Source organism: Penaeus chinensis, chromosome 12 (assembly GCF_019202785.1).
Source record: "Penaeus chinensis breed Huanghai No. 1 chromosome 12, ASM1920278v2, whole genome shotgun sequence".
NCBI lineage: Eukaryota > Metazoa > Arthropoda > Malacostraca > Decapoda > Penaeidae > Penaeus > Penaeus chinensis.
In genome coordinates this window covers 37,370,520-37,383,019 of record NC_061830.1, presented here as the reverse complement: position 1 = coordinate 37,383,019, position 12,500 = coordinate 37,370,520, and the positions used below count along the sequence as shown (strand labels likewise).

The following is a 12,500-nucleotide window of genomic DNA, read 5'->3' as shown; positions in this document are numbered from 1 at the left end:
TCAATCAAATCGAGAAATGCCAATCAAATACCCGAAACTTTTCTTCATTCTTTATTTAGAGAAACAAAACTGAAATGCGCATTCTGGCAAACTTTGTAACGAAAGACGTACAAAATATTTCCACAAGCTCCTCGTGAGACTAAAGACAACGACACTCTGATTTCCAAATTAAAAGTGTAATTTTCATATCGAGGACATCCATATATAATTAAGTTTTATATACAATAATTGAAAAGAAAAAAAAACTATGCCCTGTCTTACTCCGGCGAATTTTTTGTACTTTTTATTTTTTGTTTTGTCCTTCCTTGCTAATAAAGGTGAAAAAGAGAAACGTAAAAGAGAACTTAATGACTACGGTGTGACTTGATATCAAAAGCTTTCGTAATTAGAATTCCCTTCATCATAATGTACCTCAAAAGAAACATAATAAAAAAAAAACATTATCAAGAATCCTCTATGTCACACATACACACACGTACACACATACACACAGGGAAGTGTTCTTCTTAAGCATAAAACGTATGTTAGGAACCCTGCTTTGTCGACCACTTGTCTCCCATTGCGTCGCCAGCAGCCCAGCAGACGTCTCTTTCTGCGTCAGTTACCCAGACGTCTCTCTCGCTTTCCATGGCCGGCAGCTGTCTCTTGCCTCTGCCTCTGTGTGGTCAGTAACTCCGACACTTCTCTTTTCAACTTCGTCCGTAACGTAAACGATATCCTTTGCATCGCCAGGGGTCTAGACGTCTCTTCTTGCGTTGTCGGTGACGTAGGCCTTAGGAGTCTAAACATCTTCAACTTGCGTCTTCTTGCGTCGCCGCCGTCCGACCGTCCAGCACGTCGCGACGCATGCACGCCCACGTCGCTTCCTCTTCTCCCTTTCTGCTGCATTGTCACTCCTGACGTCATAAAATTTCCTCTCTCCGGGTCACGGAGGATTATATGTACACACAAACACACACATGTAACTAAGAATAGAATAGAAATCTGCTTTCACGATTCTGCAGCGCTGGGAAGCCGTGGCGACGCCCACGACTCGTCTCTACCTTTACCGGATCACGACGACGACGACGACGTTGATGACGATGACATGCAAAATGATTTCTACATTACACGGCATCCAGACTGACAGACACACTTCGTCTCTACGAGCGGCTAACGGGGGAGGTTTCCACACAAGCAGTTTTCCCTTAATTATTCCGTCAATAAATATGAACATACAAAATTTGGTGCTAATTTGCGATATGAAAATACAATATATATATTCAGCATAGTAATCAAACTTCATTTCTTTTATTTTTTTTTTTTATCATTTTTAAATTCTTCAAATCTAATCCTACTATTTCTTCTTGCTTTTTTTATATCTTAAACATCCTCACACAACTTCACAGTCCAAACGCCTCGGGGGAAATGAAGGTGGGGCTTCGTTTAAACTCTCTATGTAAAGAATATTCATAGAAAAGCAGCTGCAGGGGTAGTACCTACAGGCAGGCAGGCAGGCAGGCAAGCAAGCAGGCAGACAGGCGGACAGACAGGCAAGCAGGCAGGCAGGCTGACTGGCTGGTCTGCTTGCATGATGCTGCTACCTGTGCCTCTCGACCCTGGTTCACACTTGCACTACGACCCGTCCTTGTCCGAGCGATGTCATGCACAGGTCATGCGCTGCAGTTCCTTCTCTCGCTCTCTCTCTGTCTCTCTAGAAAGAGGAGAGGCGCTCTATTTTAAACACCCTTTTCTGCCGTTTCCCTTGTGGAACCATCATTTGGTGCATCACTTACATGTATATGTACATATCTTTACCTTGTTTGTTTACCTTAACAAAGATAGAAAGTGTTCGTCACACACTGGAAGGCTTCTTGATCTTCGCTCTGTCTCCGCGGGGCGGGGAAAGGGTGAAGGAGGGGGGATGGGGGAGGGAGAGGTGGAGGGGGAAGGAGTGGGGGAGAGGGACCTCGTCGTCCGCCGCTCACGCGCGTCCTGGCGCCGAGCACCGGCCTCGCCTGGCGTCGGCACTTGGCACCGCCGGCGACGCTGGCCCCGGCGCCACGTCTGCTCAGGGCGCGGCGGCGGCGTGGGACGGGGCGGGTGTGGGGCGAGGGTGGCGGCCGGAGCGGCTGTGGCACCGTCGCCGCTACACCCACTCTAGGCCGTCGTCAGGGCTGCTGGACACTGCCTCGCTGTCGTCATCGCTCGGAGCGCGCGCACCGCCGTGGACGCGGGGCGCAGTGGGCGCGGTCGGCGGCGCGGTGGGCGGCGCGACGACCCCTTGGCCGCACGTCGAGTCCCCCCTTCCCGGCGGAGGCGCTCCCTCCCCTCCCCCCTCCCTTCCTCACACCTCCGTGCCGTCGGGCCCCTCGTCCTGGAACGCGCGGCCCTCGCCCGCCAGCGACGCCTTGCGCGAGTCGCTGGCGGCGGACGCGACGGACAGCCGCTTGGCGCTGGGCTTGGGCGGTGGCTTGGGCGGCACCTTCTTGGCCGACGCCACCGAGCCCGTCGACGCCGAGCTCACGTCCAGGTCCTTGGCAGCCTTCGTGTTGTTGTTGACGCTGTGGCTGTTGTTGTTGTTGTTGTAGAGCGTGGAGGAGTCGAGCGTGGACTCGTTGCTGGAGGCAAGGGGGGAGCGGGAGGGCGTGGCGGCGGCGGCGGAGGCGGGGGAGGAGGAGGCGGGCGGGAGGTGCAGCGGCGACGGAGCGACCGCGGGCGAGGCGGCGCGGTAGGCGGGCGAGGCGGTCCGCGCGGTGCTGGCGGTGGACGGCGTGGGCGAGTGGGCGGGCAGGAAGGTGCCGCGGGTCACCAACTGCGCCGGCACGCCCTCGGGCACCACCTGCTGGTGCGCGGGCAGGCTCAGGCCGGCCCCGCCCTCCAGCAGGTTGGGTGTCGAGCGCGGCAGCGTGGAGCTGTGGTTGCGCTGGTGGTGGAGCGGGCGCGCCGGGCCGCCCGTCGCGGGGGCGTAGTAGCTCGGCATCCCGGGCGGCGAGGCGGGCGACTGCGGCGTGCGCGGCGTGAAGGGCTCGGCGGCGCGCAGCGCGGGGCGCGTCAGGTCGGTGCGCGAGGTGCCGTCGGCGGTCGTGCGCGGGCCCAGCGTGTCGTAGATGGGGTCGTACCGGCGCTCGCCCTCCTGCGACGGCGGCGGCGGCGAGCTGGCATCCGCCTCCAGCGACGACTGGCCCGCCCACGACGGCGAGCGGTGGCGCCGCGGCAGCGTCACGTAGCCAGGGCGCGGCTGCGGCTGCGGCGAGACGTAGGCCACGGGGTACGGCGTGTATTCAGCGGGGTGCACGTAGCTGTAGCGGTACTCGGGGGCGGGCGGCGGCGCGGCGGCGAACTGCGGCGCCACCAGCGAGTGGTAGGACAGCTGCGTGGGCGACACGGCGCGCGGCCGCGTCATGTCCAGCAGGTCGGGGTAGTGGCCGAGGTAGTCGACGACGCTGTGCGGCGGCGCGGCGCACGGCCCGTCCAGCGGCAGCGTCGTGTCCTGCGACGGGAGGTCGTCGTCCTCCTCCTCCAGCGTGGCTAGGGGCGTGCGGTGCGCCGCAGGGCCAGCCTCGGGGTAATCAACCTCGTCGTAGCTGCGGTGAGCGCCGGCGTCCGCCGCAAGCGCCGCCATCTCGATGTCCGTCTGCGGCACCTGCTCGTACTGGCGCGGCGGCTTCTCCACCGGGTTCACGATCATCACGTTCTTGTGCTCCACGTGGCCGCCCGCGGTGCCGTTCACCTTGGGGCGCGCCTTCATCTCGCGGCCCTTGCGGCGCCGCACGCAGCAGCACAGCGCCACGATGAGCAGCAGCAGTAGCACGAGGCCGCCCGTGGCGATGCCGATGATGGCGTAGAGGTCGAGCGTGGCCTTGGGCGCCACGGCGCCCGTGTGCGACGGCGCGGCGGCCACCAGCGACACGTTGTGCTCCACGAGGCCCGCCAGGTTGTCGGCCACGCAGGTGTAGTAGGTGAGGTCGCGGTCCTGCACGTGCGTGACGGTGAGCTCCGACCAGCGCGTGGCCGCCTCCACCACCTCGCGCACCACGTAGCGCTGCTCGGGTTGCGAGAACGGGATCACCGACATGTTGGTGAGCACGCGGCCGTGCAGCACCCACTTGAGCTGCGGGAGCGGCTCGCCCGTCGCGCGACACGTCAGCGACGCGTTCTGGCCCGGCGCGGCGGGAACCTCCGTCTGCATCACGATGAGCTCCGGGCGGCACGCCAGCTCCTCGTCCATCACGCTTTCCCATCGTCGCCCCGACACGCGCTCCGGCGAGTGGCACGTCACGTGCTCCTGCAAAACAGGGGGCGTCAGACAACTGCTCGGGAGGCAGAGGCACATGCAGGGACAGTAAATGGCCACACTAAAGTCACATTGAACAAAACCTAAACAAATCGACACGTTTACATGCAAGCCCCCCCCCCCCCTCCAAGGCCCGCGGAGAATCACCCTCCTACAATCTCCCTACCCCTCCCTCCCTCCCCCTTACCTGCAGGAGCGACCTCTTCTTGGCCCAGCGCACGAGGTTCTTGAGGCGGCAGTCGCACTCCCACGGATTGTCGTGCAGCTCGAGCTCCACCAGGTTCGTGTTGTTGACGAAGAGCTCCGGCTGCACCAGCTTCAGCTTGTTCCCCGAGAGCCTGGCGGGGAATCAGGAAATAGGTAGAGCGAAGGTAGTGGCTTTGCTTGCATCGCAAACAAGTGCGCAGTTATCATGCAAACGGGAAAATGTGAACAAAATAACATTTTCAAAATAAACACCACAAACACAGACACACAATAAGAAAAAACAGAAAGAACAATGATACACCTATAAATAAACAACACATTGTACATAATCAAACTTTATTCCTGTTAATACCATACCTCTTACTAAATAAACCTAAAAAAAAAAAAATATATATATATAACGTAACAGAAGCACCAAGCAACGCCATTTTTAGAAGTACTTCAGCATGATTTCCCAGATGAACACTTGATTTCATCCCCTCCCCCTCCCCCTCTCATATTCTTAAATAACTTTTTCTGGCAGCTGGTTGTAGCTCTTGTGTGAAAGCAGAGGAGAAATACGAAAGTAATGAACTTTTTTCCAAAGGAAAGTACAGATCAAGTCTTTGTTTCTCACGTTTATTCTTCTACGTTCCTCCCTACATTCGCCCACTCATTCTTATCTATCTCACTTTCACTCCCACTTCCTCCACTCTCACCCGTACTCTCTCCCCTACACCCACCTACACCCGTACCCAACCAACCCCTTCCCCTTCCCCCTCCCTCCCCCCTCTCTCACCTGAGCGACGTGAGCAGCGCCAGGTTGGAGAAGGCGTAGTTGTTGATGTAGACGAGGTCGTTATTCCGGAAGTCGAGTTTGCGCAGGTGGGGCAGAGGGGGGAACTGCACCCCGTCCAGGCGCATCAGGGCGTTCTCGCTCAGGTCCAGCACGCGCAGCTTCTCTAGGCCTGTGGGGGAAGAAGGAGGGGGGGGAGGGGGGGAGGAGAAAGGGAATGATTAGTATTTTGGTATTTAGGGAGAACGAGGGGAAGTGAGGGAAAGGTAAAGGAGGGAGAGAATGAGGAAGAAGAGCCACAGGGTAATAGAGGAGGAGGAGGAGGAGGAGGGAGAGACAAAAAGAAGTGAAAAGTAGGAAAGCCATCGCACTACAAGGGCTACACATTCGAATATTCTTTTCCGCTAGTCTATAAAAAAGCAAAATATTCACTCCAAAAACTGACAGATAAAACGAACGCGTGAAAGTATTCCTCCATTCGCCATGGCTGAACGCGTCTGGGTGGGACGCCTTGCATATTTCATGGCTTTGGCGTTTAATTGCATTATCCATCAAAAATACTCATGCAAATAAACACATGCAGACCTCTCTCTTTATCACTCCTTTCCCAGCCCCTTAAATGCCTCTTATCCCTACCCTCCCTGCTCCCTCTCCCTCCCTCCCTCCCTCCCTCTCTTTCTCTCTTATCCCTTCCCTCCCTCTCCCTCACCTCTTTATTTTTCACCAATCACTCGCCCTCCTCTTCCCCCTCCTTCTAGCAATCCCTCTCCCTTGCTCCCTCCCTCAAACCCTCTGCTTCCCTAACTCCCCTTCCTTCTCCCTTCACCCCTCCCTTCATCCCTTCCCTGCCCTTCAATTACCATCCCTCTCATCCTCCTCCCTACTCTCCCTTAATCCCTCTCCCTTCGCCCCTCCCTCCACCCCACTCTTCCCCCTCCCTCTCACTCTCCTTCTCTCTCTATCCCTCCTCCTCCCACCTCTCCTTCTCCTCCCCTTCCCTCTTTCCCTCCTCCTCCTCCCCCTCCCTCTTTCCCTCTCCTTCTCCCCCTCTCCCTCTCCCTTCGTCCCTCCCTCCACCCCACTCTTCCCCCCTCCCTCTCTCCCTCTCCCCCTCCCTCCCCCCCCCCCCCTCCCTCTTCCCCCCCCCCCCCCCCCCTCCCTCTTTCCCTCCCTGCTCCCCCCTCCCTCCCCCCACTCTTCCCCCCTCCCTCTCCCCCTCCCCCTCTCCCCCACTCTCCCCCTCCCTCACCAGTGAACGTGTGCAGGTGCAGCTTGTCGACGGCGTTGGCGCTGAGGTCGAGCTCGATCATGATCCTGAGGTCCCTGAAGGCGTCCTTGTGCACGTTGCGGATGCCGTTCTCCTTCAGGTACAGCTTCTGCAGGTTGACCAGGCCGGCCTTCTTGAACGCGTCCTTCTCCAGGTACCTGCGGGAGGAAGGGGAGATGAAGGGGGGAGGGGGGGGGGTGAGATGATGATAATAAAAATGGTGATGAATTGAGGATAACGATGGGAGGTACAAGAGAAAGGAGGAAAAAAGAAGGGAGGGAAGGGAGTTAAATTGAGGATAACGCGAGGGAGAAGAAAGGAATTGGAAGAACACATAAAAGCTGATAATCTGAGAATGAATGGAAGAGAAGGAGAGGGAGAACAGGAGAAGGAGGCGATAATTACGAGAAAAAAAAAAAATTGTACGATTGGGATGCGAATACTTGAAGACTGATATACGAAACACTAGAGTGAGAGGAAGGACATACGAATGCCTAATGAATCGTGCATAAATGGTAGACGGAGAACAAAAAAAAAACACACAATAAAAAAAAACCACAACAGAAACTCTAAATGCCAAACAACATGAAACTTACTTCTTAAAAAAATAATAAAAAAAAATAAAACAAACATGAAAAAAAAAATCACAAAAAATAAAAAAAAAAATTACAAACTTCCTGACAAACAAAACAAAAAAATCCCAAGCACTCACATGATGTTGTTGTTGTTGAGATTGAGTTCCTGCACCTCCGAACTCAGCGTCGAGGGCACCGTCGAGAAGCCAGCGCTGCGGCAGTCGGCCACCTGAGGACACGCGGAGAGGGAAGGAAAAATGAATGAAATGAAAGGAGAGGAAGGGAGAGAGGGGAAGAAAGGAGAAGAGAGGGGGAGAGGAGGAGGAAGGGAGAGAGGGGAAGAAGAGAGAAGAGAGGGAGATGAGGAGAGGAATAGGAAGGGAGAGAGGGGGAGAGGGGAGAAGAGAGAAGAGAGAGGGAGAGGAAGAGGAAGAAGGGATAGAGGGGGAGAGGGGAGAAGAGAGAGGGAGAGGAGGAGGAAGGGAGAGAGGGGGAGAGGGGAGAAAAGAGAAGAGAGAGGGAGGAGGGAGAGGAAGGGAGAGAGGGAGATGAGGGAAGAGAGAATGAGAGGAGAGAGGAGAGGAGAGAGAGGACAGACAGATATCCGAGACAGACAGGCAAACACTGACAGAAGATAATTTAAATAACGATAACACAGAATACAGACACACAGACACACACACACACACACACAAAAAAAAAAAAAAAAAAAAAAAAAAAAACGGAACTGAACTCAACCACAAACTCTGAAACAAGAAAGGACATCGTTGTTCCCTGAAGTTTGCACCTGAATTATTTACTTCGAGTGCATGTCTCTCTGAAGTCCGGGAGTCGCCGTCACGCCACGAGTTCCTCCACACTTTCGCGGACGCCGGACGGGAATAACACAACGGCGTTACGTCACTTGCCTCCTTGCAACTCGGAAATCAAACCCAAAAGTGAACAACCGTAAATGAAGAAGAGCATAATAACTTACAAAAAATGAAAATGACAACCGAGATAATCATAATTACAAATTCGATTACAGAGCCGGCGAACCCCTTTGGTCATTTGCGCCAATAAAAACACAAGCGAATATCAAACGTAACCGAGAATCAACACGCAGTTAAACCCAGGCCTTAATTACGCACGCAACACCGCACCAATCAATTAAAAGTCTTCGAAAAAAAAAAACACCAAAGCTAATAAAAAAAGATGAAGTTTATCCCACAAATAACACGATCGTTTATTCCCTAACTGACAACCGCTGCACATGAACAACACTAACAACAACAACAACAACCATAGCTCGCTCACTTTTTCGCAACAGTGACAGAATTTTGCAACACGGCTACGGTTGCAATCCCATTGATATTTCATTAACAGGGACAATAAAAAAGACAAAGCATTAGCCAGTTGCACGCAAGAAAGCTAGTGCAACAAATGCAATCTCCCCCAATGTTCTCGCATCTCAATACTGCTTGTTATAATTATATGTGCAAGAAGCGTATATTAAGTGTGGTAAGTATGACGCCAGCGGCAGAATGGCAAGGCGGATACGTTTCAATGCGCCAACAATGCAATTGCGCGAGTTATGGCCTCTTGTGGTCCGAGGGGTGTGTGTGTGTGTGTGTGTGTGTGTGTGTGTGTGTGTGTGTGAGTGTGTGTGTGTGTGTGTGAGTGTGTGTGTGTGTGTGTGAGTGTGTGTGTGTGTGTGTGAGTGTGTGTGTGTGTGTGTGAGTGTGTGTGTGTGTGTGTGTGTGTGTGTGTGTGTGTGTGAGTGTGTGTGTGTGTGTGTGAGTGTGTGTGTGTGTGTGTGTGTGTGTGTGTGTGTGTGTGTGTGTGTGTGTGTGTGTGTGTGTGTGTGTGTGTGTGAGTGTGTGTGTGTGTGTGTGTATGTGTGTGTGTGTGTGTGTGTGTGTGTGTGTGTGTGTGTGTGTGTGTGTGAGTGTGTGTGTGTGTGTGTGTGTGTGTGAGTGTGTGTGTGTGTGTGTGTATGTGTGTGTGAGTGTGTGTGTGTGTGTGTGTGTGTGTGAGTGTGTGTGTGTGTGTGTGTATGTGTGTGTGTGTGTGTGTGTGTGTGTGTGAGTGTGTGTGTGTGTGTGTGAGTGTGTGTGTGTGTGTGTGTGTGTGTGAGTGTGTGTGTGTGTGTGTGAGTGTGTGTGTGTGTGTGTGTGTGTGTGAGTGTGTGTGTGTGTGTGTGTATGTGTGTGTGTGTGTGTGTGTGTGTGTGTGTGTGTGTGTGTGTGTGTGTGTATGTGTGTATATATGTATATATATATATATATATATATATATATATATATATATATATATATAGAGAGAGAGAGAGAGAGAGAGAGAGAGAGAGAGAGACAGAGAGAGAGAGAGACAGAGAGACAGACAGACAGAGAGACAGAGAGACAGAGAGACAGAGAGACAGAGAGACAGACAGACAGACAGACAGACAGAGAGAGAATCAATCAATAAATAAAAAACGAAAGAGCCCACTGCCTTAAAATCCAAACACGTCGACGAGCCAAGGGACACCGAAAATAAAGGCCAATTAGAAGAAATCCCGGCGAGCGAGCGAGCGGCGGGGAAAGAGCCTCACTATTCCGTCGACCTCCGTGCGGGCGCGAACACCGCTGCGGGACACAAAGGCCGCATTGTTCCTCGACAATGCCCTTAAGGACACTGCTAATTCACACCGCCACGCAGATACAGACACACACGCCCTGCGCAGGAAACGGCAGGGCGCGCGGCCACAGACACCCACGCGTGAGGGAGAAATTTAGCGAGAAAGAGGGTGAGAGGAAGGGAGAGCGGAAGGAGGATGGAGGAGAGAGAAAAGAGAGAGGGGAAAGAGAGAGAGAACATAAGAGATAGGAGAGAAAAGAGAGAAATAAGAGAGAAGAGAGAAAGAAATGAGAGACAAGAGATTGAAGTGGGAGGGGGACAGAAAAAATATAAAGGGAGGTACAGTAAGGAAGGGGAGGAGGAGGAGAAGAGAGAGAGAGAGAGAGAGAGAGAGAGAGAGAGAGAGAGAGGAGAGAGAGAGAGAGAGAGAGAGAAGAGAGAGAGCGTGTGTGTGAGTGTGTGAGTGTGTGAGTGTGTGAGTGTGTGAGTGTATGTGTGTATGTGTGTGTGTGTTTGTCGTGGAGGTAAATAGAGAGAATGAGGTTCTGTTGTCTCCCTCTTGACATATTTGGACAAGAGGTTGTAATGGCTGTGTGTGAGTGAGTGAGTTTGTGCTCCTTTTATGCCAGCGGGAAATGGTTGGAGGGTCCTCTCTCTCTCTCTCTCTCTCTCTCTCTCTCTCTCTCTCTCTCTCTCTCTCTCTCTCTCTCTCTCTCTCTCTCTCTCTCTCACTCGCTTTCTCTTACTCTCTTCCACTTTCTTACTCTTTCTGTCTCACTTTCTCACTCTTTCTCTCTTTCACTTTCTCCCTCACTCTTTCTCTCTCTCTCTCAATAGTGGCCTCTGATATAAGTTACGAGAAAACCACTATATTATATGGCAAGGGAAAGTCAGCATCTGTGCAGCTGACCTCGACAACGTGTCTGTTCTTGACAATAAAGAAGCTGGCAGGAATTCGCAAACACGAATATGGTTATTTAGGCCAAGTTTTCCAAATGAAGTCTTTTTCCGTCCCAAACAGTTGCTGAGTCTTCCTCCGGGCCTGTCAGTACAGTGATTCTCTCGTTACTTAAATCAGAGTGTGTTCATTTGCTTGTGTTGTATTTGTTTTAGCAATAAAGAGTCAAAACGTACATCCTGTACTGGTATTACTGTCTAACCAGTCCATGTATTGAGGCTTTCACAACCAAAGTAGAGTATTTTACACACGCACGCACGCACGCACACGCACACACTCACTCACTCACTCACTCACTCACTCACTCACTCACTCACTCACTCACACTCACACACACTCTCACTCACTCACTCACTCTCTCTCTCCCCACCCACCCCCCTCTTACTCCCTACCCCCTTCCCTGCCCCACTCCCCCGCCCCTCGCCCTTCCCCGCGACCCACCTTCCTGTTGCTGACGTAGGTGCACTTGCATCCGGGCGGGCAGTGGCTGTCCCACTCAGCCGTCGCGGACGCCACCTGCATCAGCACCACGCCCAGCAGCAGCAGCATCATCCACGTCGAGGCCGCCCACGAGGCTTTCCACCCGCACGCCCGCAGGCCGCCCATCTCTCCCGTCGTCCTTCTCCGCCCGCGCTCACAGCTGTCACCGCCGCCGTGGGCCCGTCGCCATCACTGAGGACAGAACAAATAGATATATAAGTAAAAGGATAAATATAATAATAATTCATTAATCAATAATCTAACACATGAATATAAAAGAAAGTACAATGCTAATGATGATCATGGCCAACAACAACAACAAAAAAAAAGAACAGCATCAGTGGCAACACCAGCGGCACCTAACTAAATAACATCAAAATAACCTGAATAACAAACCACACAAAGAACAAGAGCGAGAACAATAACAGTTGTCGGTGCCCTGCTTTGTATTCGGAAAGAGTTCGGAACTTTTCTTGAACATAATCTAAGATTGTGTTTTCTGTCAACATCGGGTCTTAAGTATTTTTGAAATGCTATGGACACGTTACATGCTAGGAAAATCTCTGTTAGCAAAGTTATTATTACTCCGCCTGTCTGTTGTCTGCCTGTCTGCCTAGTGTGTGTGTGTGTGCTCGTCTGTCAGTATGTCTTTCTTTCTCTCTCCCCTTCCCTCCCCCTCTCATGGTCTCTTCCTCACTTCCTCCCCCTCCCCTCTTCCTTCCCTGCCCTCAGGGAGCGGCGCCGCCCCAGGAATGCGAGGAATGGCCGTGGCTTCTTCAGGTCCTCCCCCGGGTGCCAGCCGAGCGGCCCGGGACAGTGCCTTCCTTATGATGACCCGGCGCTCAAGTGCTGCATTGTTATTTCAACAGGCACTCCCCCCCCCTCTCTCTCCCTCCCCTCCTCCTTCCTCTCCATCAACTCTTTATATTCTTCGTTTCCCCCCTTCTTTCATCTTTCCTTCCCCCTAATAGCATTCTCTTTCTCCTCCTCTGCCCCATTTACTTTCATTCTTATCATTTTCCCCTCCATCTCCCCTTCCTGCCCCCCCTATTTCTTCATCTTCCTGACCACTTTTATTCTTATTTTTTTTTCCTTCTCTCATTGCGACTACTCAATCGTAATCTATCTATCTATCTATCTATCTTCCTTCTTGTAGAGAAAGGACGAAAGACGAGAAGGAGACATAGCAACAAAGGGAGGAAATGTCAAATGAAGAAGTTAAAAAGGAAGGAGGGAGAGAAAATAGAGAAATGAAAAGAAGGGAAAGGCGGGGGGAGGGAGAGAGAGGGAGAGAGAAAAGAAAAAGAAGAAAGGGAGGGAGCAGGGAGGGAGAGGGAGGAGGGGGGAGGGGAGGAGGGAGGAGA

The 12,500-nt window shown here is 52.8% G+C and overlaps 1 protein-coding gene across 1 annotated transcript; it reads right to left on the bottom strand.

Annotated features, from left to right (window-relative positions):
* Positions 1 to 36: 36 nt before the first annotated feature.
* LOC125031168 lies at positions 37 to 11,324 on the bottom strand. Its single transcript, XM_047621737.1, has 6 exons — positions 11,098 to 11,324; positions 7,238 to 7,329; positions 6,508 to 6,683; positions 5,262 to 5,430; positions 4,464 to 4,614; positions 37 to 4,267 (listed from the first exon to the last, which is right to left on the bottom strand). The coding sequence occupies exons 1-6, from the start codon at positions 11,260 to 11,262 to the stop codon at positions 2,327 to 2,329; spliced, it is 2,694 nt and encodes an 897-aa protein (XP_047477693.1). The 5' UTR covers positions 11,263 to 11,324; the 3' UTR covers positions 37 to 2,326.
* Between the last annotated feature and the right edge of the window lie 1,176 nt (positions 11,325 to 12,500).

Excerpts from the sequence above, each read along its gene's own strand:
- LOC125031168 (XM_047621737.1), bottom strand. The coding sequence starts at position 11,262 with ATGGGCGGCCTGCGGGCGTGCGGGTGGAAAGCCTCGTGGGCGGCCTCG. Across the intron at positions 7,330-11,097 it reads CCTACGTCAGCAACAGGAAG|GTGGCCGACTGCCGCAGCGC; the intron begins GTGGGTCGCGGG and ends GCGTGTCCTCAG. Across the intron at positions 4,615-5,261 it reads GCGCTGCTCACGTCGCTCAG|GCTCTCGGGGAACAAGCTGA; the intron begins GTGAGAGAGGGG and ends ATTCCCCGCCAG.